The sequence below is a fragment of the Verticillium alfalfae genome, genomic scaffold, assembly GCF_000150825.1.
Source record: "Verticillium alfalfae VaMs.102 supercont1.1 genomic scaffold, whole genome shotgun sequence".
NCBI lineage: Eukaryota > Fungi > Ascomycota > Sordariomycetes > Glomerellales > Plectosphaerellaceae > Verticillium > Verticillium alfalfae.
Genome location: NW_003315038.1, coordinates 624783 through 652353, shown reverse-complemented (window position 1 = coordinate 652353; position 27571 = coordinate 624783). Strand labels below are relative to the sequence as shown.

At 55.4% G+C, this 27571-nt stretch overlaps 10 protein-coding genes across 10 annotated transcripts; 3 read left to right on the top strand and 7 right to left on the bottom strand.

Moving 5' to 3' along the window:
- Nucleotides 1-2119: 2119 nt before the first annotated feature.
- Nucleotides 2120-3640, bottom strand: VDBG_00220 (predicted protein; the record flags this gene model as incomplete). Its single annotated transcript, XM_003008493.1, has 4 exons — nt 2120-2590; nt 2661-2794; nt 3010-3246; nt 3541-3640. The coding sequence occupies 4 exons, from the start codon at nt 3638-3640 to the stop codon at nt 2120-2122; spliced, it is 942 nt and encodes a 313-aa protein (XP_003008539.1).
- A 2727-nt stretch (nt 3641-6367) lies between these two features.
- VDBG_00219 (predicted protein) lies at nt 6368-7113 on the top strand (the record flags this gene model as incomplete). Its single annotated transcript, XM_003008492.1, has 3 exons — nt 6368-6689; nt 6878-6897; nt 7078-7113. 3 exons carry the CDS (start codon nt 6368-6370, stop codon nt 7111-7113), a joined length of 378 nt encoding a protein of 125 aa, XP_003008538.1.
- A 2689-nt stretch (nt 7114-9802) lies between these two features.
- VDBG_00218 (conserved hypothetical protein) lies at nt 9803-11046 on the bottom strand (the record flags this gene model as incomplete). Its single annotated transcript, XM_003008491.1, has 2 exons — nt 9803-10622; nt 10726-11046. 2 exons carry the CDS (start codon nt 11044-11046, stop codon nt 9864-9866), a joined length of 1080 nt encoding a protein of 359 aa, XP_003008537.1.
- An 883-nt stretch (nt 11047-11929) lies between these two features.
- On the bottom strand, nt 11930-12728 carry VDBG_00217 (predicted protein; the record flags this gene model as incomplete). The annotated part of the gene is made up of 3 exons (XM_003008490.1): nt 11930-12247; nt 12308-12589; nt 12657-12728. The coding sequence occupies 3 exons, from the start codon at nt 12726-12728 to the stop codon at nt 11930-11932; spliced, it is 672 nt and encodes a 223-aa protein (XP_003008536.1).
- Nucleotides 12729-12850: 122 nt separating this feature from the next.
- On the bottom strand, nt 12851-14515 carry VDBG_00216 (conserved hypothetical protein; the record flags this gene model as incomplete). The annotated part of the gene is made up of 2 exons (XM_003008489.1): nt 12851-14226; nt 14350-14515. The coding sequence occupies 2 exons, from the start codon at nt 14513-14515 to the stop codon at nt 12851-12853; spliced, it is 1542 nt and encodes a 513-aa protein (XP_003008535.1).
- A 1316-nt stretch (nt 14516-15831) lies between these two features.
- On the bottom strand, nt 15832-17304 carry VDBG_00215 (conserved hypothetical protein; the record flags this gene model as incomplete). The annotated part of the gene is made up of 3 exons (XM_003008488.1): nt 15832-16587; nt 16645-17024; nt 17088-17304. The coding sequence occupies 3 exons, from the start codon at nt 17302-17304 to the stop codon at nt 15832-15834; spliced, it is 1353 nt and encodes a 450-aa protein (XP_003008534.1).
- Nucleotides 17305-18677: 1373 nt separating this feature from the next.
- On the bottom strand, nt 18678-19589 carry VDBG_00214 (peroxiredoxin HYR1; the record flags this gene model as incomplete). The annotated part of the gene is made up of 2 exons (XM_003008487.1): nt 18678-19177; nt 19236-19589. 2 exons carry the CDS (start codon nt 19276-19278, stop codon nt 18678-18680), a joined length of 543 nt encoding a protein of 180 aa, XP_003008533.1.
- Nucleotides 19590-20002: 413 nt separating this feature from the next.
- Nucleotides 20003-21460, top strand: VDBG_00213 (oxidoreductase; the record flags this gene model as incomplete). The annotated part of the gene is made up of 2 exons (XM_003008486.1): nt 20003-20135; nt 20202-21460. The coding sequence occupies 2 exons, from the start codon at nt 20003-20005 to the stop codon at nt 21458-21460; spliced, it is 1392 nt and encodes a 463-aa protein (XP_003008532.1).
- Nucleotides 21461-22345: 885 nt separating this feature from the next.
- VDBG_00212 (dihydrodipicolinate synthase) lies at nt 22346-23325 on the bottom strand (the record flags this gene model as incomplete). Its single annotated transcript, XM_003008485.1, has 2 exons — nt 22346-22411; nt 22510-23325. The coding sequence occupies 2 exons, from the start codon at nt 23323-23325 to the stop codon at nt 22346-22348; spliced, it is 882 nt and encodes a 293-aa protein (XP_003008531.1).
- Nucleotides 23326-26076: 2751 nt separating this feature from the next.
- VDBG_00211 (D-galacturonic acid reductase) lies at nt 26077-27387 on the top strand (the record flags this gene model as incomplete). The annotated part of the gene is made up of 2 exons (XM_003008484.1): nt 26077-26103; nt 26161-27387. The coding sequence occupies 2 exons, from the start codon at nt 26077-26079 to the stop codon at nt 27385-27387; spliced, it is 1254 nt and encodes a 417-aa protein (XP_003008530.1).
- Between the last annotated feature and the right edge of the window lie 184 nt (nt 27388-27571).

Genomic DNA, 27571 nt, shown 5'->3' with positions numbered 1-27571 from the left:
TCCTTCCTCGAACCCACAGCGCGAGGCTTCCGAGGCATCGCGCAACTCCGTTTCGGACCCTGCCGACAGGCGCACGCCTCGCCCGTCTTGAGCTGAGAGATCGGCAACAGCACCGACCAACTGGAAGCTCTCCATGGCCGGCAAATCCAGCGCTCCCTTGCACTACCGCCAAGGGCTCCCAAGGCACAAGTGGGTAGGGTGCCCACTGCACTAGAGCAGATAACAGTCCATCGGTCTTTGAATAAACCGAGTTGAGGGCCGATTGCTCCGTCCAGCTCACCATCGCGCGTGATGGAGAGAGAGCTCGGATTTTCCGGCGCCAGAACTACTGCATTTAATTCAGCGGCACCTGAAGACAGGGCTACCAGGCTGAGCGGCTAATTGCTCACGGCGATTGCGCAAGTGTGAACGGCGGGTCGGAGCACATTGCACAACCAAACATCGATGGTCATGGATTCACTCACTCACTTATTAGTCCGTTAGGGGGGGGGGGGTTTATCAGTCAGTGTCTTAGCGATTTGGCCTTGCTCCCAGGTGCTCTCACAACCTACATACCACCCGCACTACCACCTACGTTGAACGCTGATCAATGTGGTCTGCCGCCGCCCGTCCGCCTACCGACTGCCAGGCACATACATATTTGCATGCCTTTGTGGTGCTGGTTGCCTTCCAGTCGGTTTCCTCCCAAGGTTTTCATTGCGACTTAACACGACTGTTATACATGGCGCGCTGGTGTGCTCCCTACGACCTAGGTGACCATGGGTGTTCACGCGCCCGCAGGCTTGCAGGTCGTCTTCCCACGGTCAGGGTGGGTGGCAGGGTACATGTAAGTTAGGTGGGCAAAAAGACGTTGTGAGTGAGGTGAGACAATCTATGAGGACTGGGCTAGTGCGTGCAAGCATCACCGCGCATGTACAACACGCCTGACGCTAGAAGTTGCTCAGAAGCCTGCGTAGAAGCTCTAGGGAAAGCGCCTCTTTTCTTCCTTCATATCGAAAGAGCGCTAAACTAACCTGGCGAGGGGACCAGGATCCCTGAGGGCTTCGCGATGTGACACAGGCTGCACGAAACGGAGTGGTCGTGGTGTTGGGTGCAGATACGGCGCCTCTTGACAGACCCCAATAAGCTTGCAGGCACTCCATGTCGTCACTCCATTACGTCTATTCTCTAGGGTCGCTCTTATCATGTCGACGGACTGATGCTGTGCGAGCTACTTGGTGTCGCGTATGCATAGCAAGATGCCCCAAGCTCACAAACTCCACCCTTGATGCCAGCGCATCTTGAGCGGCATCCAGGGTAAGTGATTGGCAGCGGCGGGCGCTGGCACACAGGCCAACGACCTAACGTCAAGACCCCCCCTCCTTCGCCTTGGCTGCTGGGCTTGCACAGGTACCTTACGGTAGAACGAACGCCTCCATCTCTGACGTTCATTGGTGTGAGAAGGAGAGACACCAAGATGTTGTGGCTTACGCTGCGGTCGAAGACTCCATTCGATCTTCATCGATTTCCTGCAAGTCATTGGCGAACTACGAGAATGCCGAGGCCAGCAAGGCCACCCGCCACCGTTTGAAAGCGGGAGGGATTGGCATCCATACGCGGGATGAGAAGACAGACTTGTGAGAGGACAACGCCCCCGAATTGACACCCATCCTCCTCCCGTTCCATTCTGGAACCCCCCTCTTCTCACTCTCTCACTCTCCCCTGATGCACTGCTTACAACGATATATGAGTAGGCAGGGCCATTTTGGGTACTGCTGTCAGCGAATAGGGTTGCGGGCACAGGAGAAGAGGAGAACGTACCCATAATTCAGCGGATGCTGGGGTGGCTAGTTTAATGAAATCCGATCCCCTGCTAGACAGGCATAACACTCAACGCCACAAGCTCACCGTTTGGAGCATGTTCACCGAGCTGTCCTGTCAGAGATCAAGGCTCCGGCGATGCCCCTGCCGGAGATTTGCTTGAGCCAGCATCTAGTGCCACAGAAAGTGGGGGGAGAAGAGGGGTGGCATACCTTGGTACCGCCGCCATCTTCCATCACAGCATCATAGTACGAGATTCTTTAGCTTGGCTATTGGCGACTCTGACTGCACAGACACACGGTCAGGAAGCTCCCCCCCGTCACAAGTACCAAACCAGCCAAGGGTTGCAACAGGCAAAAGCGAACAGCTTAGGCGGCCATTGGCCACTGAGGGTTGGGGTATCAAGGCACGTCGGAGTGCTCACGACTCGAGATGACGATTCAGAGTTATGGGTACTGACATGTCGAAGGGTGTCAGCCGGCAATGAACCCTTGACCAGATTTGGCTCCCGCAGGCCCTCACCCGCAATGCACCGGAATCCGGAAACTGGAAGAAGTCCCAGCTGCGCCGCAGCCAGCCCACTCAAGCGAAACGCGAGAAGAGCGCACCTTTGCCTCACCTCGTCCACTTCGTGCTCAGCTGGCCTAGCGCAGTGCAGCAAACGACGACAAGAATGCCCTTTAAGAGGGGTGGCAGCACATAATCTCCGCAGGGTTTCCTCCCATTGCGCCTGGATCGATTTTGGGGGGTTCCCGGCCATGAGATCAGCGGCTTGATTGGCCTCGCCGAACTGGCGTCGCAACGTTGCAGCATCAGAACCCAAGACTAGGAAGCGTGTGCGTCTGGCATGGTACGCATACCTGCATAGCAGGCGGCGAAGAGGCAAGGTGCCTGACCAGAGGAACCCTCCTTTCGCTCCTCCTCCGGCGAATCTCCGCGAATCGCGGGCCAGCACGACACAAGAACTGGACGAAGCCTCCCGGGCGACCTGGGACTGGCTTCACCACTAGGCTCACAAATTTGGTGCTACCGTGAGTTCGCGCTTAGTTAGTAGTCGGCTGAGGCGCGGGGCGGTAGCTCGTCGGAACAGCGCCGGTTATTTTCGCGACGACGTAAGGGGGAGTCCGTCGCATCTGTTTGTTGCTAGCAGGGACAAGACCAGTAAATGTTCGTCCGATGTGAGCACGATCAAAAGCAAGAATCACGCACCAGCGCGGTGAAGAGGCCGGATGACAACCCAAGCCAACTGGCAAGGGAGGGAGCCGGGGCGCGCCCCCAGCCCGGATACGGCGAAGCGCTGGCGCTTGGTGCTGACGGTTCCCGGACGAAGTTCCTGCAGCAGCGCACTGCTCACCGACAGCGATCGACGTGGCCCCCTTTGGCCCTCGCCCATGACGACCGACCATCCTTTGTTAGGGCAGATCAGCCATGGATGAAGATCGATGGCTGATAGTCGATAGTCGATGGGATGAGGTCAATGGACAACAAACGAAGTTCCCGTGTCTGAGGCGTACGGCGCGTCTGTCGGCCTCACCCCGCAAAACCCTATCTATGCATGCGCCTCTCCGCCTCGCCTCCGCCGCGACACCACCATGACACCCAAAGGGTCGCCCAAGATACGCCAGTGACTAATAGAGGTGTCGTTATTAGGCAACGCCAACTACCCTCTCCATCTTCTCCGCAGGGCACCAGCGACTGCGCGTTGCGTTGGCGGCCAAGTTGGATCGAAATGTTACGTACTGGAAGACGGGGAAACGGGGATTTGATGCGAGTTTGACGGGCGAAAACAACGGTACAACGCCTGAATCCCCAGTATCCCCAGAGTTCCCGACGCCGGCATGTAGCTCGCCAGCCCAACCAAATTGACCAAAGCACACGTTTCCCCAGACCTGATGAACCTGGGGTAAGACCCAACGGATCAAGGCGGCTCAGGCTACCCCGTGTCCTGCACGTTGTTCCAACTACCCGTTGCGCGAAGGTTTGATAGACCGGCTCTGCTTTGGCCCATAGACTTGTGAGGCGCTCAACTGCTTCATCACCAAGCCTCGCCGCCGCTCCTTGCACTGGGGGTCACGTCTCGTCTGATGCAGACGCGCGCCCGGCCCGAGCTCGGAATGCTGGCGACTGCCCGAGTCCAGGGAGGCTCGGGTCCCGGGCACAATCTGGGGTTTCATCACGCCAGCGCAGGCGGGCGTGGGCTTCAACAAGCCCCCGCCGAAGAGCACTGACAGGTGCCTTGAAATTTCAATAATCGACGACTCGCGCACCTCGGCACGATTGAGTTTTCCCTCCTTGCGCCGATCCCAACTTATCAAACCCCAAGAAGCTCCGAAAAAGCCCTAGAACTTCATTTACTGGTCGCTCAACAGACCCAAGCTCAGGGGGTTAAGCCGTTTGCACAGCGCAAACTCAATGCACCGTGGGCCCCTGAACCTTGGTCCCTTGAATCTTGAACTCTGGGCTTCGAGGAATGTCCATCCTCACCACCACAACCACGACCACCGCCGCCGCCACCACCACTGGAGGAGCAAGTCTGGTTCCAAGGGGGAATAACGACCCTGGAGTGGGGCACAGGGTTTGGATCGAGCCCGGACGCTTCCCACGCTTTAGGACTTTGCTCCGACGGGGCTGGCTCTCATGATTGAGGTGCCGGGGTTCACAGTGGCGGCGGCTGGTCTTTTTGGCTTGTGAAAACAGCCCTCACCCCCCCCCTCTCTCTTCTTCCCCACCCTGCCTCCTCTGCTCAACGACTGCCGTGTGGACGAGCTCCTCCCGAGGCAGAAAAGCTCCCCTCTGTATCCTCTGTGGTCTATAGGAATGGACGCCCAAGAGACTCCCAAGTCGCCGCTCTCCGCATCATCCGTGGGATGAGATAGATGAAATGGAAAGAGGATTGCAAGGGGAGCTTGCGAGAGCTGTTGCTGCTGCTGCTGCCACCCACACAGCGCATATGCGGACAGAGCCTGGTCGACTTGGCGCCCATCGCAACATTGAGAAAGGGGGGGTCGCGCCGCTTCTGCAAACAATCTTCCCTTGAGCTTCTCGAAGCCAACTAGCACAGCGCCATCGTCACAAAATGCAAAGAGGCGCAGCAGCCACACCTTTCATCACGGTAGGTAGATGCACTCTTCATCACACTGTCCAAGCTCCCTCCCTCCATCATCCCATGTCGATTCAATAGTCGGATAATTGGACAGATGACTCTGCATATCGCGTCCAACCCTCTTGTTCCGAGTGGTCGAATCGTTCAACGCCGCGCCTCTGGACTCACGCTGGCGGCAACCCTTTGCCTTTTATGCTAGCTCTCTTGCGTGGGGGAATGGGTCTGTCCCTGGCCTGTTCACACGATTGCCCTGAATTGGGCCGACGATATCCAGCCCTAACAGAAGTGCCACGGGTCGCTCTAAGACATTGGAATGTTCGTCTTATCGCAGTGCCGTCGTCGACGGCCTCTATGACTTCATTCGCGTTGACGCGGTTGTGGTCGGCATAGAACACCCCTGGAGGCTCGTGGATAGGGGGGGCATCACACGGCTACGAGCGCCGTTTTCAACACCCACCTATCTCCTGCATTGTCAAATCTAGGGCCGGTGATGGCTGCACTGGCGTGCTTGACGAGATCCGAAAGGGAAGCTGTCTCTGACGGCGTCAAGGGGACCTGGGAGCTCTCAGGCCGTCATGCCTACGATGGTGTCACCGGCGTCAGACGAGGTCTGAGCTAGCAGGGCAGCCCAAAAGACGCTCGCAGGGTGTTGAAGTCTGGACAGCTACATCGCGCCCTGTAGAAGCGGAACATGCAGCAACAGCACCCCGCGAAGTGTCAAAGTGTTGAGAAGCTTTCCACCCCTCCCCTTCCCTCCTCTTTCACGCTCTTCATCCTCCTGCCGCCTTTCCCTTCCGGCAGAGCTACCCACCCCCGGACGAAGCATCGAGCACGCCGCGCCGCGGGGGCATCTGTTTCACTCTGGACCCAGAACCCTGGTCAACTTGCTGTTTCCCGTCCCCCTTCATTACAATTTCCTTTTTGGCCCCCCATGAAACCCCCTCCGACAGAGCCTCGAGCATGCATGGCATCTGGCTCGGTCTCGTTTATTTGAGTTCTGGGGCGCGAAGCGAGCGTCTGTCAATCACTGGACTCCGTCAAGCATGTGTGAAGTAGGCTGTCACGCACGCGGCTCAGTCTCCGAGGGAGTGAGGGACGAAGTGGAGGGGGGGCGACAGCGCGGGTGTTGTTGCCTTTAGGGGGATGCTGTTCGCCCTGAACCTGGCGATCAGCTCTCGCCTGGGCCGCTGTCGGCGATATGACTAGATCACCGGTCTCGCTGTCGGCGGTGATATGCTTTGATCAGCCTCTCCGTTTGTCGTCGGGGATTTTTTCGGCGCTGAACCCGCCTCCTGCTTTCAGCCACGAAGGGGGGGGGCATGGTGCGCATCTCAAACTTCAGCGCCGCCGTGCGGACGCGAGGCCTGGTCGAGGCCTTTGGCCTCAACGGTTTGCGCAGAGAGCGAGGGAGATGGGTGGCGATTATTGAGAACAAGGAGGGGGTGATGTGTTTGTCCAAGCCTCATGCCGGCGACGCGCTCTAGGCGGGCGGCAAGCAGGGTGACTCGAGGTCGAGAAAGAGGAAGCTGGAGCTTATGCAGGGCGTGCGAAAGCTTATGCGGTAATCTCCTGTGGATCGTCCTCTGCGTTCGAGGCTCCTGGCAACGCTGCAACTCCGTCTACTGTGGAGCGAAGGAGGATGCCATCGGCGCCGTCAAAGGGGTCACGGCCTCATCCTCCTGTCTGGAGCTTCCCGTCGTGGTCCTGCAAACTCTAGGGACACTGCAGGTCGGTGGCCTCGAGGTCCACGAAGCAGCGAGGAGGTCTGCAGGTAAACTTGCTTGCGGTATGTCAAGGGTCTTGGCCAAGGCCACTTTTGCTGCTGTCAAGCCTGTTGACAGAATGACACATGCAAGTGAAGCTGTAACGACGCACGTTCCTGGGCCCCTTTTACTCTCTCTTCTTCCTTTCTCCCGCTGTGGAATTCTTTTCTGCACCTGTTAATTGCTGCTGGTGATGCTGTCTCGATGTTAGGAGACCTCGATGTTTGTGAGGTACGGCCAGGAGATGTAGCACTATCCACAGGTTGTCAAGCACTTGTAAGGTTAGGTTGATCTCACACATTGTTTAGTCGTACTCCTTACATGCTTGTATAGTGGCCCCATTGAAGATCTGGTTGCGGTTGCGATCAGGTGGCAACTTAGTTCTGATCAATGCACACGCCTGTTGAACAGCCTCGAGACGAAAATGTGTCGATATGGGGCATATAAGCAATACGGACGTTAAGTGTCTGCAAAACTCTGCTTGTGTTTGTAGCCTATAAGTCGCGTCCTTTCGTTTTGTCAGCCCATATTACGTTGGACTCCTGAGCTGTATCAGGACGTAAAACACACCCTTGCAATCTTTGACAGGAGCAGACATTCTTTCATGCTCATTATCCTTCAAATAAGTGACTTATTCATTCTTCTGCCATCACGCAATGATTTCTTATAATTCTTGACATCCTGAATTAAGTCCACAGCCCTATACTGCGATGCGTGCAAATGTTGACAAGATTTGAGGCGAAACTTGTCTTGAAGGCTCCAAAAAATGCCAAAGGGGGGTTTTTTTTTGAAAAGAAAAAAAAAAACCTTGATATCTGCCATGTGTTTCGTGAAATCTTGGAGACCTTTTATTTAACACAATTATGATAGCTTACTTGAGGAACATTCCTATAACACGTTCAGATATTCATACCTCGAACATATGCTGATTTCCTGACGTCTCGGTCAGGGGTATTAAGTTGTCCCTCATTGGCCATTGCCCTGATGGTATACAGATAGAATCTTTGAGGGGCCTAGAAAGTCTTTCGATCGAATCCGGAATAGGTGAGGCTGCCTCCAAGCGTATAATACTCAGTATAGGGGAGAAGGCAGGCAGTCATCGTTCATTGTGAATGGGTTGAACCTCCGAGGCGACGGCGGAAGACCATCTGACTCGCACATCATGCGGAATTCTTGACAAGCCTCTCGCTATCTTCACTATCTCTATGATGAGTATATCTTCAATTCTTAATTTGGTGGCGTTACCCCAATTTAATGTATCGTGCGTTTCAAGATTCAGTTTACGTATAATCGATTGGGCCATGGGGCTTAACCTACGTAGCCGATCAACACCAGCAATTCTCTAATCACCTCTAACTGGATGAAGGCCCTCGGCAGTGCTGATGTGTTACTTCAGACTGATGAATAGACTTCACGACCTTTGCTATTATCAAAACTGACGTGAGGGCTGGCGTAGTGTCAGGACTTGAGGGATGTATGAGACCGACAGAGGGTTGCCTGTTGTTTGATCGTAGGAATCAAGAAGAGAGGACCGAGCACCATAGAGGAATAGTTACAAGGAAGGCCGATGGACCAAGGTTTAGAGAGGAGTATCGATTATTCTATCTTCCTTGAGACCACCAAGAGACCAACAGTCGATCCCTTCACTCGTTGCACAAGACTCCTTGACACGTCGAATTCGATACCTGGAGACTATTTTTCGATGACAGATCACCAGAATCAGCCGAGAAGCCCTTCTGTTTTCAGCTTTAAACTTCACATGTATCTTTGAGGCCTATGATGGCAGTTGTTTCGCTAGTCGAAGACATGTTCCTTGCACCAGAGCCCAACCTTGAACGACAACTTGACGCAAGTAATACAGATATTACCAGCAGTTTCGACAGTTTCGTGAAACTGTAGTAGCCCCCTGGTCAGCAATAAGGAGATCAGAGACACTCGAGTGTGACTGACTTCAAAGGAAGGAAGATTTGAACCGTGAGTAGCAGACCTAGCAGGGGCGCGATTCGTTGATACAGCCGATAGAGAAGCAAACGTGGCAAATCTTGAAGCCGTTCACGCAAGAACCGCACAACTCGGGGAAGCGCTGGCGCCTCTCGACGGCATCCTTGGAGGCCTCGCTGGGCACGACGGGTGCAGCCGTGGCCATAGATGCGAGGACAGACAAGAAAAAGTAGGAGATCTTCATTTCGTCTCGAAACTTTGGATACTGGTTGTTCGAGTGTGATGTGGATGTTTGGTGGTATTTTGGGCTGTTGGAAACGACGCGGGACTGTCTGACCTTTATACAACTGGCATGGCGAGAAAACGAGCAAAAAGTATAGCCGCTAGCTGGTAATGGTAGGTTGGAAGAAAGATGCATGCATGAATCCTTCAGAGGTGACTGTCAAGGTTCTCAGTAACGACGTTGCGCAGCTTGCCAGCCAGCCAAGATGATTATGTGAGCACCGTATACGTAGCAAGTGGTGTGGCTCAAGCTGTCATCGAACGCTACGGGGTATTGCCGTCTGTTCCCTGGGAGCAACTTTGGTCGTACAAAATGTAAATTCCGAAGGTAGCTGGTAGCAACTATTTGTCTTGCAGGTTTTACACTTGACGCGAGTGATTTCTGGTGGCAGCCGCTATATCTTGATGGACGGGATACCTGAAAGCAGCAGGCCCAAAGGCCTCGTATCACATATCGATGCAGTTTGATCCCTGGTGAAGGATCATGCAACACCACTAAAAATGGGATTGTAATGCACGACCAATGCGCCTAGGTCCAGAATCCTTCATTTGTATGCAGTTCCTCATAGGCCAACCAAAGGCATTCTTCACCACGAAGTCCATTGGACCTGGCCGAGCTAGGCAGTCTGAATGACGGGGCGAACAACCTCATGCCGGCAGGAGAGAACGAGGGGTCACTTGGATGAATTGGCCTTTCCGATATGGATTCTTCTTTGGATTAGATCGATTAGATCTGCAAACAGTTCGTGACGAAGCCCGGCTTGGGAACAAGCATAAAATACCACTTAAAGAACTTCTCACACTGCCACCTTGCACCACAAATCACCGAGTCAGTCCGATTCTCAATCTTTGATCCACTTTCAATACCAAGCCGTGAGGTGTGCCAGTGGTGCCTCTCAAGGTGACTCAATGTATGTGTGAATTGAAGCGTACCACCATGTGCCCTCTCTATATCTGCCCAGCTAGGTAAGCCGTCAGCCCATCTCATGCACCTGTCCCCTATTGTGGCTGTTCCCTTGGTCCATCTCGTACGCCACTGGTTGTTGGAATGAAGACTGGGCTTCCGGCGAGTACGGCCTGTGCATATCACTGACTGTCTGACCGTCATAAGCCGAAGAATCGGGCCGTCCATAGTCTGTGGACTGGACGGGCGAAATCATGCCGCTTTTTGAGCCGTCAAGTTCGCTACGTGGTGATGGTAGTGGGTACACCTGTTGGTCAGGCTCGGGATAGACTTGTTGAACCGAAGGATAGCCGCCGTCAATATTCTCTGCCGGCGAGTTTCGTTTCCGCGTGGATCTTTTACGAAAGAAGAAAATGGCGACAGCGATGAGAGCGATCAAGGCAACGCCTCCGACTACACCACCAACTATCGCGCCAACTGGCACACTACTTCCTTTCGACTCGTTTGACGAATTTAAGGAATCCGAAGTGGAGATTGGTGTTGTTCCTGTTCTCGAGGAGGCTGTCGCGGGAGTCGAATCGCTCTGGGATTCCTCGGTCGTCCTTGCAATATTGGAGACGACTGTCGTCTCAAAAGAACGGCCTACCTGTCCTTCATAGGTAAAGTCCGCACTTTGTGCCACGGTTACGGGCGTCGAGGCACATCTGTAGTCGCGTATGCCTTCTGGATAAGCGTATGTACGACAGTATGGTGCTGCTCCATCGGTCTTTGCGGCGGTGATGTCAGTGCCTGGTACGGATGATACAGCCACAAGCTTTGTTGGGAGGAACTGACCATTGCAGGTTGAACTTATTGCTTTGGCAAACGTCATTACATAGCCCAGGGTCGGCTGCCATCGCGTCGCGCTCGTAGCATTTAATTTTTGCAGTTACATTCTTGCTTATGCCACAGAAGACGGCATTGAGCCCATTTGCTTTGACCCAGTTGCAGCGCTCGCCGTTTTCGCAGACAATGTCGTTGCCAGGTGAGGCTGAAAGGTAGCCACAGACAGAGTCAGGGGCAATGGTACGAGTATACGTCCGGCCAGCACCATCTGTTTGGCGCCTATCCAGTCCATGTATAGGAGGCGTCGGTACCGGCGCTTCTTGATGCCTTCTTATGTCATTCGTGATAGTCACCATGCTCGGATGGACGTATGCGCCTGCGGCCTGTACAGCAAGACATGCGACAAGCTTCGTGAAAAGCCGCACCATATTGATTGATCTATGTCGCAATGAACAGTCCTTTCACAGGATCGGAACAATTGGGAAAGTTGTGGTGTGCTGATTCCAGATTGAGAGGACACCAACAGTGATAAGGCAGGAGCTCACTACTCTGCGAGACCTCGGTCTCGACTCCGTGCTCGAGACACGACTAATCAGGTAGCGGATGCCATAGAATAGGTCCACGAAGGCCAGTCCCTACATATGCGGTGAGGCTGAATCACCAAGTGATATTTACCCAGAACAGTTTGGCTTCTCTCAAACTGGACTGAGCGTTTCCTGTAACCTGTGGCTCCTTAGTTCGTTCTTACTGCCAAGAACGGCGATGTTACGCATGAGAAAGAGGCTGAGGACCAATCGAGCAATGAAGTCGGAACTCTATGTTGCGCTAGTGGCTTGGTCTGAAGGGCTGAATCCCATGAAACTAGATAAGCTGCGATCGATGTTCGAGGCAGAGCCACCTCCGGTTTTAGAGTTTGGCGGCTGAGGCCCGTCGTTATTTTGAATGCCGCCTAGGGCCTACACAAAGTAGTTCGCGACTTTTTTGACACATGATCAACCTCACGTCTTTAAGAGACCAGATCCAAAGCGAACAGACAGCCGCCATCTGGCATGCCAATGAGCGAAAAGCACGGAGTTGAAGAGAAGCTAACATCGAGGTGGGTGCCACAGATTTGCTAAGACAGCCCCGTCTCGAACTCAGTAGTGAATTTTCAGCGTCACGATGGGTCTGAGCAAAACTGCTGAGAGGATTTCGTGTTGGACTTACATCGTGCTGGGTGAGAGTGGCGATGTTGGAGCGCAAGGCATGAGACTTGAAACGTGAACTTCTTGATAATAATCTCCTAACGTCGAATTTGAAGCTATCAGGGCCCTACAGAGCTAAAATAATGGCGCTCATAAGCCATGGCATGCACCACCCCCAAGAACCCAAAGCCAGAGGGGCAGTAGCTCCGTTGACCGGCTGGTTCCTAATTCGTTCAGCCTCGGCAGTAAGGTCTGGACACTTTCCATCGACCAGATCCTGCATAGAGGATCTTTTCTGGATGGCAGACTTGGTGGTGGTAGAACTTGATGGTTGACACTCATCTTCAGCGTTCGTACGCCGAAACTGAATCACACGTGCCCAGATGGCTGCCTTTTGGTCGATACTGAATCCTCCACCAGTGGCATCACCTCTGCAACTCGAGAACTGGGCTCCAAGTCAGCAAACGCCGCCATGCTCCATAATGTACAACTCAAAGGGACCTACACTCATAAAATTTGTAATGTTTCGAGCGTTCGTCTCAAAACACGGTATCTGCGAGCAGCTGTACATAGTGTCCTTCAAGCCGCTGGTTTGGGTTGAAGAAAGCAGACCAGTATTAGCGACACAGTCTTGCTCACCGTCTTCAATTTGTTTGCTGAAGGTATGTCGTAAGCCCAGCCAATGCCCAATGTTGTGGATCAAAGTTGGCGAAACGTCGCTGATGTGAGCCTGTCTCATAACGATGCCGTCTATGAGGCCACTGTTGTCTTCGGGAAACGTGGAATACTGTTTCGCAATAGTCAGGCTTTGCGAAACTGTACGCGGGTGATGATTGAGGTGATACAGCACGTACCTCGTTGATTTCCCTCTCGTCATCACCCTCCCCTTTCTTCAAGTCGGTCACTAGCCACACGTTAAGTGACATTTTATCACCTTTCCGGGTTTCCCCCATCCAAGTCTCGAGCCTGTCTTCTTTATATCTGACCGTAGTCCAGTCTGCGTCATCTTTGTCCGGAGTGTAGAAGTTTACGCCCACGTATTTAAAGCTTATGTTCCGAAGTCCAAATACCGACTGGACATATTCGGCCTTGTAATTGTCAGTGGTGGGATCAAGACTACACGGAGCAGCAAAGAGATGCGGTTCCCACTTACACTAGCTGTGATCCTCTCCGATAACTGATTCGGACGCTCGGCAGTCTGGCTCGGCAACATATAGTGAAAGTACAAATCGAAATCCAAGCTCGTGACGATCTTGCAATTTGCCTGTCTCTGGGCAATGGGTGACTTGAACCTACCCGGCCACCTCTCCTCTTCCATACCCCGCCTAGTCAGGCCAACATCACAATTTGACGCCACAGCCGGAATTGTGACCTGCACATCGTCACCAATTTGAGCATCGTTTTCGACAAAGTACTCGAACATCGCGGCTTCCAGAATGGCGACGTCTTGTGCGTCTGCATCAGAGATGACCGTAAAGGGGAGGTTTGCCTCAGCCTCGGCATCATGTTGTTCGGGCGTAGTAGTATCGGGTGGGGTCTCTTCAGAAGATTCTGTTCCGTCTGACAAGTCAATACCGAGGAACCCTGTTCCATCGCTAGGCTTAGCAGTAGAAAGCGGCGCGAGTGAGGAAGAGCTCTGCGTCGGTCTTGAGCTGCCACTGGAAGAATCTCCTGCACGAGTCGTATCAGTCGAGATTCTTACAGAGGTGGATGTTGTTTGTGGGAAGTTATCACCTCCGCGTCGTGTGCTTGCAGAAGGCTGATCCCGAGTTGTTGCCTCTTCATTGGTGGCGCGAGAGGTGGCAGAGGTCTCACCGTTGGGACTTGAGCCTCGAGCATCCGTCTGTGCTGGCCTTTCACTGGCGGTGCCTGGGCTCCCGTCGGTATTTCCGGGAGCCTTGTTACTTGGAGATGCTTCATCAGTGGTGGCCGGAGTTCCAGTCTTATCGCTTACTGGTGATTGATCAGGACTGCCCAGGGCTTCACGTGGGGGACTTGAAGGAGTTATACCAGAATTCCTCGGGTTCGTAGGACTCGGGGACGCCCCGCCGCCACCAGGCACGTCGGGACTGGTAGTCGTAGCCTCTGGGCTTGCATTGGGCTCCGGTGCTCTGCTCATGCTTGTGACTTCCTGTGGAGTAACTGAATCAGGAGTATCCCTTGTCGGTGCTGGGGCCGGAGAGCCTGCTGGAGGCCGGCTTTCCGAGACCTCATTCTGCGCACTCGCCTGTGGTGTGACTTCTGCGCCCTGGGCACTCGTAGGCCCATCCACGGGCGCGGAGCTCTGTCCTACAGCAGCCTGCGTAGTTGACGGAGGGGGCAGGATTCCTTCTACCACCGTCGAACTTGGGGGTTGTTCGATGGGCAGAGACGGCTCTGTGGGCTCTGGGTTGGCCAGAGGTGAAGTAGGTGCCGGGTCGAATACTGTCGCAGCAGTAGTATCAGCGATCACGCCTTCGGTGGCGCTCGTTGTTGGAACAACAGGTGCCGGTAAGGAGCTCTCAGGTGGTGGTATAGCTTCCAAGGGAGTATCACTGGGAGGCGTACCGGGGGGCTCTACTGGGACTGCCGATGGTTCTGGCGGGTCAACAGGACCGGGGCCGTTGTCTATGGGCTGGACTGCGCTCGGGACTGCTTCAGTCGACTGAGAATCTGCAGCACGGCTGCCTAACAGCAATACAAGCCAAAGGCTTGACGTAAGAAAATGTTTCATTGCTGTGAAGTGTGATATCCAGTATCAATGGAAGAGTTGTGGCCTTTTTGGAGAATTCGAGCTCTACGATAAGACAGCTGCAGGAGGTACCTTAGCAATTAAGGCTGCCGTCGGGGTTTTTGGATGGTCTAGAATGGCCCCTGGGGCATCTTTATTGTCTGGATAGAATCATAACAGCATGGAAAACGCCATGTGCCACCATCCCACAAATCCGTCTCAGCCTTCTAGGCTTGCAAGAACCACACAGCCTGTCTATTAGCGTGCACGAGCTGCAAACGAAAGAGGTCAAGAGGCACATCTACTATAGAAGAGGCGGTGTCGATATGAAAGTGACATCCACAGGCCAGCTGAAGGGTCCGTCTGGTAACCTTAATAGCTCTTGGGGCTGAAAGACGCGAGGTTGTTCATGGACTTGGGACGAAAACGGTGTTGTCCTGGTGAGCCTTGTCTTACCCCGGACTTTGGCGCCGGCCTCGATCAAGCTAACGAACTCCAGCAAGCCAGAAACTAATGTGATGTGACCAAGCGACGACTGCTGATGAATTAAAGTTTGGACGTTAAACGTGTCTTGTCAGCTGTCGGAGGCTTGTAAAATGCTGCGCTACAGAAAGCGTAAGTTAATTCCCGCTACAGGAACAAAGAAATGCATAGCTTCCTCAAGCCATTTTAATGCCCGCGACCATGATAGGTGCCTCCCAAGGTGCCTAAGAGACGTGTTTCCAAACGTGTGAAGCTTCGTTTGTGTCTTCGTAGCCCACTACCAGCCCACCTTGCTGCGTGTTGATGAATTGATATCAACGGATTCAACCAGTGATAAAGACGTGAAGGCGTATTCCGGCATTATCGAATGCATAGTAGATCCCTCAAGCAGACCTGCAAGGCAATACCTCTATCCATTCAAATGGTAATGTTCGTACAACTTAGCGGTGCGAGGCGTCCGCTATCTCGAACGTCCTAGACCATGCCGACACATGTGTTTCTTGGCATTTCAGGGCTGAAAATTTCAAGCCTACCACACAGATGAGGCCGTGATTCTGGATCAAGTAAGTATTCTGTGAGAGCATGATTATGAAGGACGCTGTGCCACTAAGGTGGAGAGCTGAGAAATGATCGCCCCATCGAACACCAGTTTCCATCTCGCTCACATGAGGCGCGATATCCATGATGGCTTTTGGCCCAGGAGTCGCTTTCATTCACTTCTCCCGTGCAGTTGGGTCAGGGCTGGCATGAACACGAAGAAACACGCGATAAGAATAATTCGACTCGGAATGCTACCTTACTCGAGCTTCTCAGCTTGCATTTCTCTCCATCATCAATCATTTGACATCCTCAGTGGTGAAGCTCTGGCAGGTGTAGAAGCCGTCGCTACCAGTCTCACAGCCCTGCCTATCCAGATAGACTGCCTTCATGTTGAAGTAACACAGCGGGATCTGCCCAGGAACCAGGGCGTCGGTCCGCACAGACGAATCTCCAGCGCTGTTCAGGGCGCAATCGAGCAGAATTCGGTAGTATGCCATGCGGTTTCCCAGTCCGTACTCAGCCATGGCTTCGTAGACCTCAGCCGGTGCTTCATAGAAACTGCCCAAGCCCTCTCCAACCTTCGCAACGTACATGCAGTGGTCAGCCTCACCAACTCTGACGGGCATCCACTGACGGCCCAGCGGCGTGCCACAGAGCTCAAGGGTGTTGTCGTGGCGGTCCACCAAGAGGTAGTAGCCGCTCGACTGCAGGATCTGGTCCACAACCTTCATCTTGACTGCGTCGACGGTAGCCTGAAGACCACCAGTGACATCGGCAGAGTCGTTCTCTAGCAGCCACCAGCCGCCACTGAAGAACTTGGCGATACTGCTCTGAAAGGGTTCCGACCCGGGGCCCGCCGGAAGAGCATTGTAATCTCCCGGATCAGTCGCCCTGCCCACGGCGGCTCCCAGCGCCCTGGAAATCCGTGCACTCGTCTTCTCGAAAGCGGCTCCCATGGCGGCTCCGATGTCGTCAACAAGGTCCTTTTCCTCCTCAGCTGCAGCGCCAAACATGGCAGACAGGAAACTGAGACCACCTCCGAGGATGGCTCCCTGCACATGGTGTTAGCATCGGATATCGACTGTTCATCATCGGTCTGCGGCACGTACATTGGGGCTCATGCCTGCAACGGCACCACCCGCTCCAGCCGCGGCAGTCAACCACTTCAGCACATCTCCACCAGAACCCTGATCGCCACCGAGCTTCTCGACCATGGTTGGAATGGCCAGGGTGTTGAGCATCGTCTTCTCAAAGAGCTCGTTGTAGAGGGCCGTGAGCTTTTGGTGCAGTCCATTCACCGCCATGAAAACCCAGTATCCAAGGCGTTGGTTAGGATACTCCGTCAAGGTGTCAAAGTACGTTGCGCAATCGCCCTGCTCGATGCCGGGATTGCACTCGTTCTTGACGCTGGAGCAACCGTCCGCATTCGTGCCAGGGTCACCAGTGATGAGCCTTTCGAGGATCTTGACCCAATCTGTCGGATCACCCTCTGAATGATAGATTTCGAGATCAGCATTTGATACTTGCGGGGGGTCAGGCATCTGCAACTTACTTCTGTCATTGGTGATAAAGTTGTCGAGGAAAGAGGCGGCCCCGGTTTCCTCCCATGCAGCTCTGGCTCCATCTGGATTTGAGAGGTCACGGAGGCCGCAGAGCTTTGCTTTGTCATTGAAGGGTTCATCTTGGCGTCTGCTGAACCGGCTGGTGTCGTACAGTGGAGATGCCGTCGTTGAGACTACAAGTCCCAGAATCATGGCGGAGGAGTGCATTCTGACTGAGGCGAACGATAAAGAAATATAAGTGAGTTGACAATGCAATAAAACTGGCAAGGAAACTGTGGTGTTACAAGCCTGAGAGTATGTTTGAGATGATTATGAATTATCTCCTGTAGACCATGAGAGGCTTCTGTCATTTTATAGATTTTATGAAAGTGAGTATCGTGTAGACCAGCTTCATACATCAGTGGACTGTTGCGAGGCGCAGCCCTGCCGCTCTCGGGAACGAATGGCAGCCGACACGCGCTACCATACTCAACCGGATCTTGCAGGGCACCTGAATCTAGAGTCCATGGGAATCCTCAGCGGCACAAACAGCATCGTGGCGACAGTTGCCGTCATTGCGGCACAGGCGAGAAGTCCTACGACGATGTGTAGAGGGGCACTCCACCTCAGCCTGCAGACTTGATGTTGCTTGCCCCCAGGTTGGGAAGACTTGCTTGCTGCGGTGGTCAAGCCTTTTGCTTCGGGTCTAATTCAAGCCACTGTCCTACTCAGTTGGGAAGCCGAAAGGATTTCGGACAGGGTAGGAAATGGGCTGGCGACCTGCAAGGAACTTTTGTAATCGGACGGGAACGCAGCTTCAGATCGTCACCAAAGATCGCCACGTCGATCTTGACCTTAATCGCAACCTTAAGTCCTATGATAACTTGGCAGGCCTGGTCAATTTTGACGCCACGAGCCCTATGGTCTATTTTCGTCGTCGCCAATTGACAAACAACAGATCTCGACTAGGGTCGTGGAAGGCGATCTCGCAGACTATGGCGCACTTGCGCCAATAGCTCATCTCTTTGGCTTCCGATTGCTATCGTTATCGGCGTCTGCGCTTGCGCGCAGACCCTCGCCAAACGTCCCAACATGGACCTCGTCACCTGTGAGGGCATGCAGTGGCAAACAGCCACATGCTGCTTCGCACGTAGATAGGATTCCCGTGCCGCAATTCTATGAAAAGGCCGCCGAATATCGACCAGTCCCTTCGCGAGGGGGGTCGTTTCAGTCGAAGATGTTGCAGGCGGCTCGTAGGGAGAACGACTGAAGGTCAGCCTAGGGCGTCTAAGCTAGCATATTTCACAAATGCAGTGTGGTGCCAACCGTATAACTGAGGTGTAACAGTAGGTTCAGCAATGAGCACAGAACGGGACAGGACGCATTTTTGGAATGCACTACGCAACTACAAACACCAAACGGCAGTATGCATCATGGTGGTCCAAGGCGGTGAAGGAAATCGTCAATTCATCGCAACAGGGATATATAGACTCGGGATATAGACATGTAAAGACAGCTGGCTGAAGGACAGTTTCGTGTACGGAGGAAGGTCGCTTTTATAACCTAGCACACGTATCATGCCCGTCGTTCAAGGCGAGAGCTTACTCGGGCTTGGCAGCAGGAGCAGCATCGGCGGGCGCGGGCTTGGCGAGCTCATCGAGCACGGGCTTCTCAAGAGCTTCGGGCTTGGTGGTGCTGGCCCAGCGTCCCTTGACCTTGCCGTCGCGGCCGACAAGGAACTTCTCAAAGTTCCACTTGATGCGCTTGAGGCCCATGATACCGGGCTTCTCATCCTTGAGCCAGGTGAAGAGGGGGTTGGCCGCATCGCCGTTGACGTCGGACTTGGCCATAATGGGGAAGGTGACACCGTAGTTGAGCTGGCAGAAGCTCTGGATGTCGTCGTCGGTACCGGGGTCCTGGCCGGCGAACTGGTTGCAGGGGAAGCCGAGGATGACAAAGTCATCACCGTGCTTCTCCTTGATGGACTTGTAGAGCTTCTCGAGGCCCTCGAATTGCGGTGTGAAACCGCACTTGGAGGCCGTGTTGACGATGAGGACGACCTTGCCCTTGTAATCGGCAGTGGGGGTCTCCTGGCCGCGCTCTGATCAATGTGTTAGCGGACAGTCCAATTGGAGCGCGCATGGGGGCCAGACACGTACTGTCAAGCGGCTTGAAGTCGTAGAAGCTTGTAGCGGATGCCATGGTTGTTCGTGTTCGTATCGAGTCGGAAGGCGGGGTGTATCTCAAGGTCACGGATGTGTTTGTCGGGCGACGGTGTTGTATGTGGTACGGTTGTTGTTTTTGTAGGGAGCAAGTTTTCAAACGAGCGAGGGTGTCAGTAGATTTGTGGTCAAGGCGGGGTCTGTATGCGAGCTGGCGAAAATGCTGCGACACGAACCGAGGACATGTCATGGCCGGGCAGGGTGTCGTTTTGGCCTAGTTTCCGTCATCGAAGATGCTTGAAGCTGTTCTTTCCAGTGGGACCACAGCATGAGCTGTTGTGGAACATGCGACTACTGGAGGGGGAGGGGGGGAGGGGTGGCAAGGGTCCTGGATCCGGGTCTGCCGACCACCCGACAGCGCGTTTTGGGCCAGAATGGGGCGACCGGGGCACATGTTCTTCCGCTTCCCGCGTGTGAGCCGAGGTGCGCGAGTCATTAATAAGCAGGCTGTCATGCTGCTGAACCAATCACGATCGCGCCGAACGTCAGGCGAATGCACCATCGGCCTTTTGCTTCGTCCCTTTCGGCGATTATGGACACCTAGGCATCGGTCGCCTCGACCTGGAATCGTTGGGAGAATCGCGCGTCGAGCTCGTCAAAAGGCCGTGTGCCTTATCGATAAGAGCTTGACCCCGCCATTCGAGCTCTGGCACTTGGATGCCCCTCCGCCATTGCCTCTCGTTCGTTGTAGCCGGCCGCCCGCCATGAGTAACGGTGTCAAAAAGAGGAAGAAGGCTACCCAGGCTCTGCGTGCCTTGCATCCCCAAGCCACACAATCCATCTACCCCCAGCTGCGCACAATGGACCCCCAATCAAAAAAGAACATTGTCATTGTCGGTATGTGAGCACTGTGACTCTGCGTGGAGGCGCCACCGTGGCTCGAGCTCTGACGACATCGACCAGGCGGCGGCATCATTGGCTCAACGACAGCTTACTTCCTCTCCCGACATCCCAAATTTGACCCCACGCTGCACAAGATTACCCTTCTCGAGGCCACCTCCATCGCGGCCGGCGCCTCGGGCAAAGCTGGTGGCCTCCTCGCGCTCTGGGCCTATCCGCAGCCTCTGGTGCCGCTTTCCTACCGTCTTCATGCCGAGCTCGCAGCCGAGCATGGTGGTGCCGAACGCTGGGGATACCGAAGGGTCGGATGCGGCAGCTTCGACGCAACAGTCACCCGTGCCAAGCTCGACGCCGTAGAGCAAGCCTCCGCGGCCCGGGCCGCTGCCGTACCTGGTGCGAATGACGGAGAAGAACAAAAAGGTTGGGAGCGGCTCCCGAAACAGGACGACGCGGCGGAAGCTCTGCTGGCAGATTCGGTGGTCCCCAAGGACCTCGATTGGGTCGATCACGAAATCATCGACTCGTACCAGGAAATGGGCCACCCCGGCGCGACGGAAACCGCACAGGTCCACCCCTTCCACTTCACAACGTCCATGGCGGCCCTCGCAGCCGAGAAAGGCGTCGACATTCGCACGCGCGCAAAGCTCACCAAGATCAACTCGTCGCCGACCGGCGTCGAATCGGTGGAGTATCTCGACCGCGACACGTCCGAGACGCACACCCTGTCCGACATTACAGACGTCATCGTCACCGCCGGCCCCTGGACCGGCAAGCTGCTCCCAAAATCCAAGGTCGAGGGCCTGCGCGCCCACAGCGTCGTCTACGACGCGACCGTCTCTCCCTACGCCGTCTTCACCCGCGTCCTGCTGCCCGAGGACTATGTCCCCGCCCACCGCGTCGTCAAGGGCCAGCGGCGCAAGCACAAGCGCATCGTCGACCCGGAGATCTACGCCCGCCCCTTTGGCGAGGTCTACGCCTGCGGCGAGCCCGACCGCACCGACCCGCTGCCCGACACAGCAGACCTCATCCGCGTCGACGAGGCCAACTGCGACGACCTGCTCGCCTACATTGCCACGTTCAGCCCGCAGCTGGCAGCCGCCAACGTCAAAGCCAAGCAGGCGTGCTACCTGCCGCAGCGCGAGGGCGGGCCGCTGATCGGCGCGACGTCAACGCCAGGGCTGTGGGTCGCGGCCGGGCACACGTGCTGGGGGATCCAGAACGGGCCGGCGACGGGGAAGCTCATGGCCGAGTATGTGATGGACGGGAAGACGAGCAGCTCTGATATCAGCGAGATGGACCCCAGGCGGTACAGTCGCGTGTGAACATGGATCATCGCATAGTGCATAGGTGGCGCACGGCACAGTTCAACGAACATGAGAATGAGAACGAGAATACCTTATGACACTGGTAATGAAGCTGGGGAATCCAAATATTATGTGGATGAACAGTTGCTAGCCTCCACGAGACAGGAAGTCTAATACCTAATAGCCGTCGGTCCAGCCGAGGCTCCACTTAGGTTCGTCGCATTGTGACGCTCCCGACGGGTCTCTAGGCCTACGACAGCGAAAATAAACAAAAGTCGACATGACAATGCTGAACGGCACGGGGGACAAGAATCACAAGTCATAACGGTATCTCTATTGATGCGCCATGTATGGCACTGACACTCGTCTCCCCTTCGCCTCGTGGCACCTTGCAATCCATCCCATACGAAACCCGGCCCATTTTGACACACATGTGCGCTCGATTCCAAATCCGATCAAGATGCTATTTCTCCATGCACAACTCCAATGTACGAAATATGGAACGAACCATGAGAACACACAGAAAAAGAAAAAAATAAGAGTCGACCGCCAAGCGTCCGCAATTCCCCCGGGATAGCGACTGCCCGGTCGGCCTCTATCCCGAGATTTGGTCCCTCCGCCCGCGGGGTCGTCAACGGACCCCCACTTTGGTGGGTGAAAGGGGGGTTTTGTGGCTTGTGAGCCCTTTGGGGCGGTGCCCCACAGGTGGGGGGCCGAAGAGGGGCAGACTCGCGACTTTTGACGTAGCGCGCACCTCGCTGTTTCGGTCACCACGGGGCCGAGCCCACCCCCTCCATTGCTGGGCTCGGTGCTTCATCGCGCGCGCACACTATCTCCAACGAGACGAGGGATGCTGTCACCCGTGAGGCGAAGTTGAGTCTCCCGGGAAAGGAAGCGAGGAGTTTACAGAGAGTTCTCAATGTCCATGAGCTCCTTGATGCCGTCCGCGATGTATTGAGTCCTCTCCTTCTCGAGGCGCTTTCAGGGGGCGACGGCCGTAGCCACCGTAGCCGAAGTAGCTGTTGATGGCACCCTTGGTGCCGGGGACGGCGGCCTTGGTAAGGTACCAGGTCACCCTTGCTGAGCTTCATCTGGAGCTCGATGGCCTCCTCCTTCTTGCCCGCAGCGTAGAGGTCCCAAACTTCACGCCGACCTTGGGCGGCGACGTGGCGTCCACCAGCGATGATGCCACTACCACGGCTGACGAGGGTCTGGACGGTGAAGTCGCACATGCCACCAAAGGCCATGTAGCCGGAGCCCTCGTTCCAGGGGGTCTTGGCGTCGGTGACCAGGGCGACACGGGTCAGCTTGCCGTTGTTGCCGCAGGTAAACTTGGTGCCGATGATGTTCTTGTGCTCGGCCAGCTTGATGAGGAGGTCGCTGTCCATGTCGATGCCGGAGACGGCGCCAGGGTAGTTGTAGAGAATGAGAGGGATGGGGCTCTCGTCGGCGACGGCGATGAAGTAGTCGTGAACGGCAGCCTCGTCCATCTGGGCGCGGAAGTACGAAGGGGGCAGGATGAGGGCGTAGTCGGCGCCGGCGGCAGGGGCCAGCTTCAAAAGCTCAATGGTTCCGCGAACACTGCCTTCGGTGGCGCCAAGGATGATGGGGGTCTGCTCGAAGCCGGCAGCGTCAAGAGCCTCGCGGGTGGCCTTGGTGACGGCAATCTTCTCCTCGCGGGTGCAGTGGGCAGCCTCGCCGTTGGAGCCCATGGTGACGAGGCCAGCAAGGCCAGCGCGCGCCAGACGCTCGGCGTGCTTCTTGATGACGGGGATGTCGAGGTCTTCGGTCTCGGGGTTGAAGAAGGTCATGGTCGGGGCGTAAATGCCGACAGGCAGCGGCCTGGGGGCCGAGTGGCCGTTGGTACCGTTGGAGGCAGTCATGATGAAGATTGGTAGGGTTTGTAAGAGGAGAGGGAGGGAGATTGAGTGAGGCGGGTTGAGAAGAGCAGGAATTGAGAGTGGGAAAAGATACACTGAGTGAAAGTCGAGGAGACCCAGGTGTCGATGGCGTTACTTATATGAGGGGCAGGAGGGAAGCGATGCAGGAGATGTCTCATGACCGGCGTCCAGGGGAGCCAGCTTGCGTGGGGGAAACGGGTCCGACGGTATAAATATTTAGCATGAAAAGAAGACTTGCTCGTGTGGACATTGGTCCGAAGACAGGGAGATCGGGGCGTCGTGGTGTTCCTCGGACGCCAGACCGGCCAAGCTAGCGATCCACCCCCTCCACCCCCCAAGTTTTGGCCCAGTACAGTCAGTGTGCCCAAATTTCCAGTGACGAGCAACCCCTCCATTGTCATTCAGTGACGGAGCATGAAGAAACGTCACAGCCGAGCCCACGTCGCTAGCGGCGTTGTGCGAAGAGCACCCCCTCCTCTTTCTCATCTTGCCTCGCAGGACATGGGTACTGAAGGAGGAAACTGGCCACTAGGCCTTTTTGCCATTTTTAGGGCGTCTTCATCTGAGGCACGGGGCATGGACGAGAGATCAGGGGGTTGTTTTCAATGGTGGGAATCAAAGGGGCTGAAGACGCAGGCAAACGTAAGAGGAAATAGTTGGTACGAGCAAGCACCCAATGGACGGTATGTGGGTATGTAGCCGCACCGATCAGGGAGGGGAGTGAAGAAATGGGACAGAAAAGGCGGAGGGGTGCAGATGAGCCAGTACCGTTCGTTGGAGGGGGAGAGGGGTAGTGGGTAGGCTAGGCGTTTGGACCATAGCCAGCGAGCCAACCGTCGGGTCTCACTCGTTCGAGATTCCAGAGGGACAAAGCAGATACAGCGAGCCGAGCGAGACTATCGTGATGGAGAGAAGACCGCGTCGGAGTGGTGGGGGGCATTTGGTCCATGCCGACATCCGGGGTCTGGCAGACCAGAAGGCGTGTGTCCGTTGTTTGGGACCCCTTTGGATCGACACCACACGATGGGTGAGAGCCCAGCTGCAAGAACGTTGATGATCAACAACGGCGTTTGACTTGATGCAGTTGACAGTCTTGAGACTCAAACCGCAGCAGTTCGTGCATATCTTCGAGACAACAGCCTGCTCGCAACTCGCGCTAGCCGTGACTTCAGGGAACGGATTGGTTGATGGCTGGCCAGCTGGGCATGGTGATCGCAAAGGACATGATGCAGACGTACGAAAGATTTCCGGGTTGAACGACGCCGTGAGGGTGTCAAATACGCAGTAGCAATTTCGTGATGCACTGAGTTGTTGCCAGAAACAGTGGTTGAAGACGGAGAGAATTGGAAACAGGAAGAGCACTGGCAATGGCAGCGGAAAAACCGAGAGCTAGATTATCCACCAATTAATTGCGTGACAACCAGGCGAGTGAGACGAGACTTCCCAGCAGCCAGTCACGGTCAAGCCACACATCCCATGGTCGATGGCGGTACAAGGGGGTGCACGGGGGTGCAATATGCGTGAGATCCCCCTCTGTGCCCCTCTATCGCCTTCCGTTTGCTTGCACTTCCAGTTCCAGGGTGTTTGCCTAGTGGCATCAACCTGCAATACTCTGAGATGACATGCATCACCATCTCGAATTCCCATCCGACTTTAGCCTGTGAAGTGGCTGCGGTGACAAGGTGTCGGTGCTCCTTGAGGTCTTGCATGGAATCGTGATACTGTTTTCTTTTTCTCCCTCAAGGGTCATCCGGGGAGAGACTCGAGCTGTCGAAAGAACACTGCATTCTGCCAGGCGAAGAATACTCGGACCACGAATGGTCTCGACCCTTTCAGCATTTGCATTCTTCGCATCCCGACCCCCCTTGGAACCCCTCCATCATCCCTGGGTGTGCCCTTACTATCCATGTCCCGGCCACGCGGGGAAATCATACGTGGGGGTGGGAGGTGCCTCGTTGGGGGGCTTTGCATTGTCTTGCCTGGGTTCGTTTTTGCGCCGTATCCGCCTGGAGTGGCTTCTGGGCGCATCATCTGGACTTCTGGACTTCTGTCAACAATCAGGAAACGAACGCTGGCGGCGTGTGAGACATGTACAGGCCTGATGGGTATATGCTGTGGTCAACAGCTCAGAGGATAGCAATCGCAGAGACAGCCCCCAGTGACAGGCCCCAGCCAGCTCCACGCCTGTACCCCATCTCCATGACTTGCCGTCCAGGCTCGGTTGTCACGGCCGCGCGTGCTCTCCTGGCTCCAGCGCGTTTGGAAACCAGGATGATTGCGCCTAAGGCTGGCTGTTTGCTTGCTGGCTGGCAGCCTCTCCATCGTTGCCTCGCGCCGACTGCCCGGTGACGGAGCGCGGGGCGCCTTTATCCCTCCAATTGCTTCCCCTCTTCTTGCCCCTCAATTCTTCCGCCATGTTACGGTGCTCCATCGTTTGACCCTGACCGTTACAGGCGTCCCGCGCATGGTCGCAGCCTCAAGTGAGCTTGACGATATCCTAGCTTGCTGATCGTGCCGCAAGCCATTCCTACCGAGAAATTGTACCTCTTGCTATCGGATCAACCTCCCGAAGCTGCCCGCTGTTTCCTTGAGCCACCTCGAGCCGTTTAAAAGACAGCCTCGCGCCATCTCCTCTCTGCTCAAGCTCCATCTTCCTCCTCATCTGCCATCCCATTCCACTGTCCGTCCTCTCACTCTCCTCCTCCCAGCAAAAACCTCAGTAACACTGTCACAATGGGCGAGCCACTCAACGTGTTGATGGTGAGTAGCTCGAGAGCAGAACACCGTCCTTCTGCGACCTTTGACTAACCTCCGTAGATCGGTACCGGTGAGTACACCACCGGCTTCGTTGGCGGCGGTGCCTCTGGCTCCGACAAGAAGGTTGGTGTCATCGGTCTGTCCCTGTTCGACCTGAGGCGGCGCGGCAAGGTTAACAACTTGTCGATGGCCGGCACCAACGGCACCAAATTCCCCGCCATCCGCGAGCACCTCGACAAGAACATCTCCAAGGTCTACAACAACCTCGACATCTCGTTCGACTCGTATCCCGCCAACGACGTCAAGGACGCCGAGTCTTACAAGGTGGCCATTGACGCGCTAAAGCCTGGTGACGCCATCACCATCTTCACGCCCGACACCACCCACTTCCCCATCGCCCTCTACGCCATTGAGCGCGGCATCCACGTCCTCGTCACAAAACCCGCTGTCAAGCTCCTCGAGCACCACCAGCAGCTAATCAAGGCCGCCGAGGAGAAGGGCGTCTACGTCTTTGTCGAGCACCACAAACGCTTCGACCCCGCCTACTCGGACGCCCGCCACAAGGCCCAGAGCCTTGGCGACTTCAACTACTTCTACTCGTACATGTCCCAGCCCAAGTCCCAGCTCGAGACCTTCAAGGCCTGGGCCGGTGTCGATTCGGACATCTCCTACTACCTCAACTCGCACCACATTGACATTTGCGACTCCATGGTCACCCAGCAGGGCTACCTGCCCGTCAAGGTCTCGGCCTCGGCCTCCAAGGGCGTGGCCACCGACCTCGGCTGTGATCCCGCCACCGAGGACACCATCTCGCTGATCGTGCAGTGGGCCCGCAAGGACGACCCCTCGAAGCGCGCGACGGGCGTCTACACGGCCTCCTGGACGGCGCCCCAGCGCGCCGGCGTTCACTCCAACCAGTACTTCCACTACCTCGCCCAGAACGGCGAGATCCGCATCGACCAGGCCAAGCGCGGCTACGACGTCGCCGACGACTCGCTCGGCCAGCTCATGTGGTACAACCCCTTCTACATGCGCTACGCCCCCGACGAGGACGGCAACTTCAACGGCCAGACGGGCTACGGCTACATCTCCATTGAAAAGTTCGTCGACGGCTGTCGCCAGGTCAACAGCGGCGCCCTGAAGCCCGAGGACCTCAACAAGAAGGGTCTGCCGACGTTGAGGAACACAATCGCCACGACGGCCATCCTCGAGGCTGGCCGTCGCAGCATTGACGAAGGCCGTGACATTAAGATTGAGGAGGAGAACGGTTTCTGGAAGCTGGTGTAGACATACCCCTTGTAGACGATGTATGAATGAGATGACAAAATTGATCGTTATGTATTTCCATAACAACTGTTTCCAGCGTGACGCAGAGAATTCGGAATGGCGGGGTTTTGCAGCCTAGCATTGGACACGAATGATCACTTGTGTGGTAAGGGCAAATAAGTAAAAGTATACGTTGACCTCAATC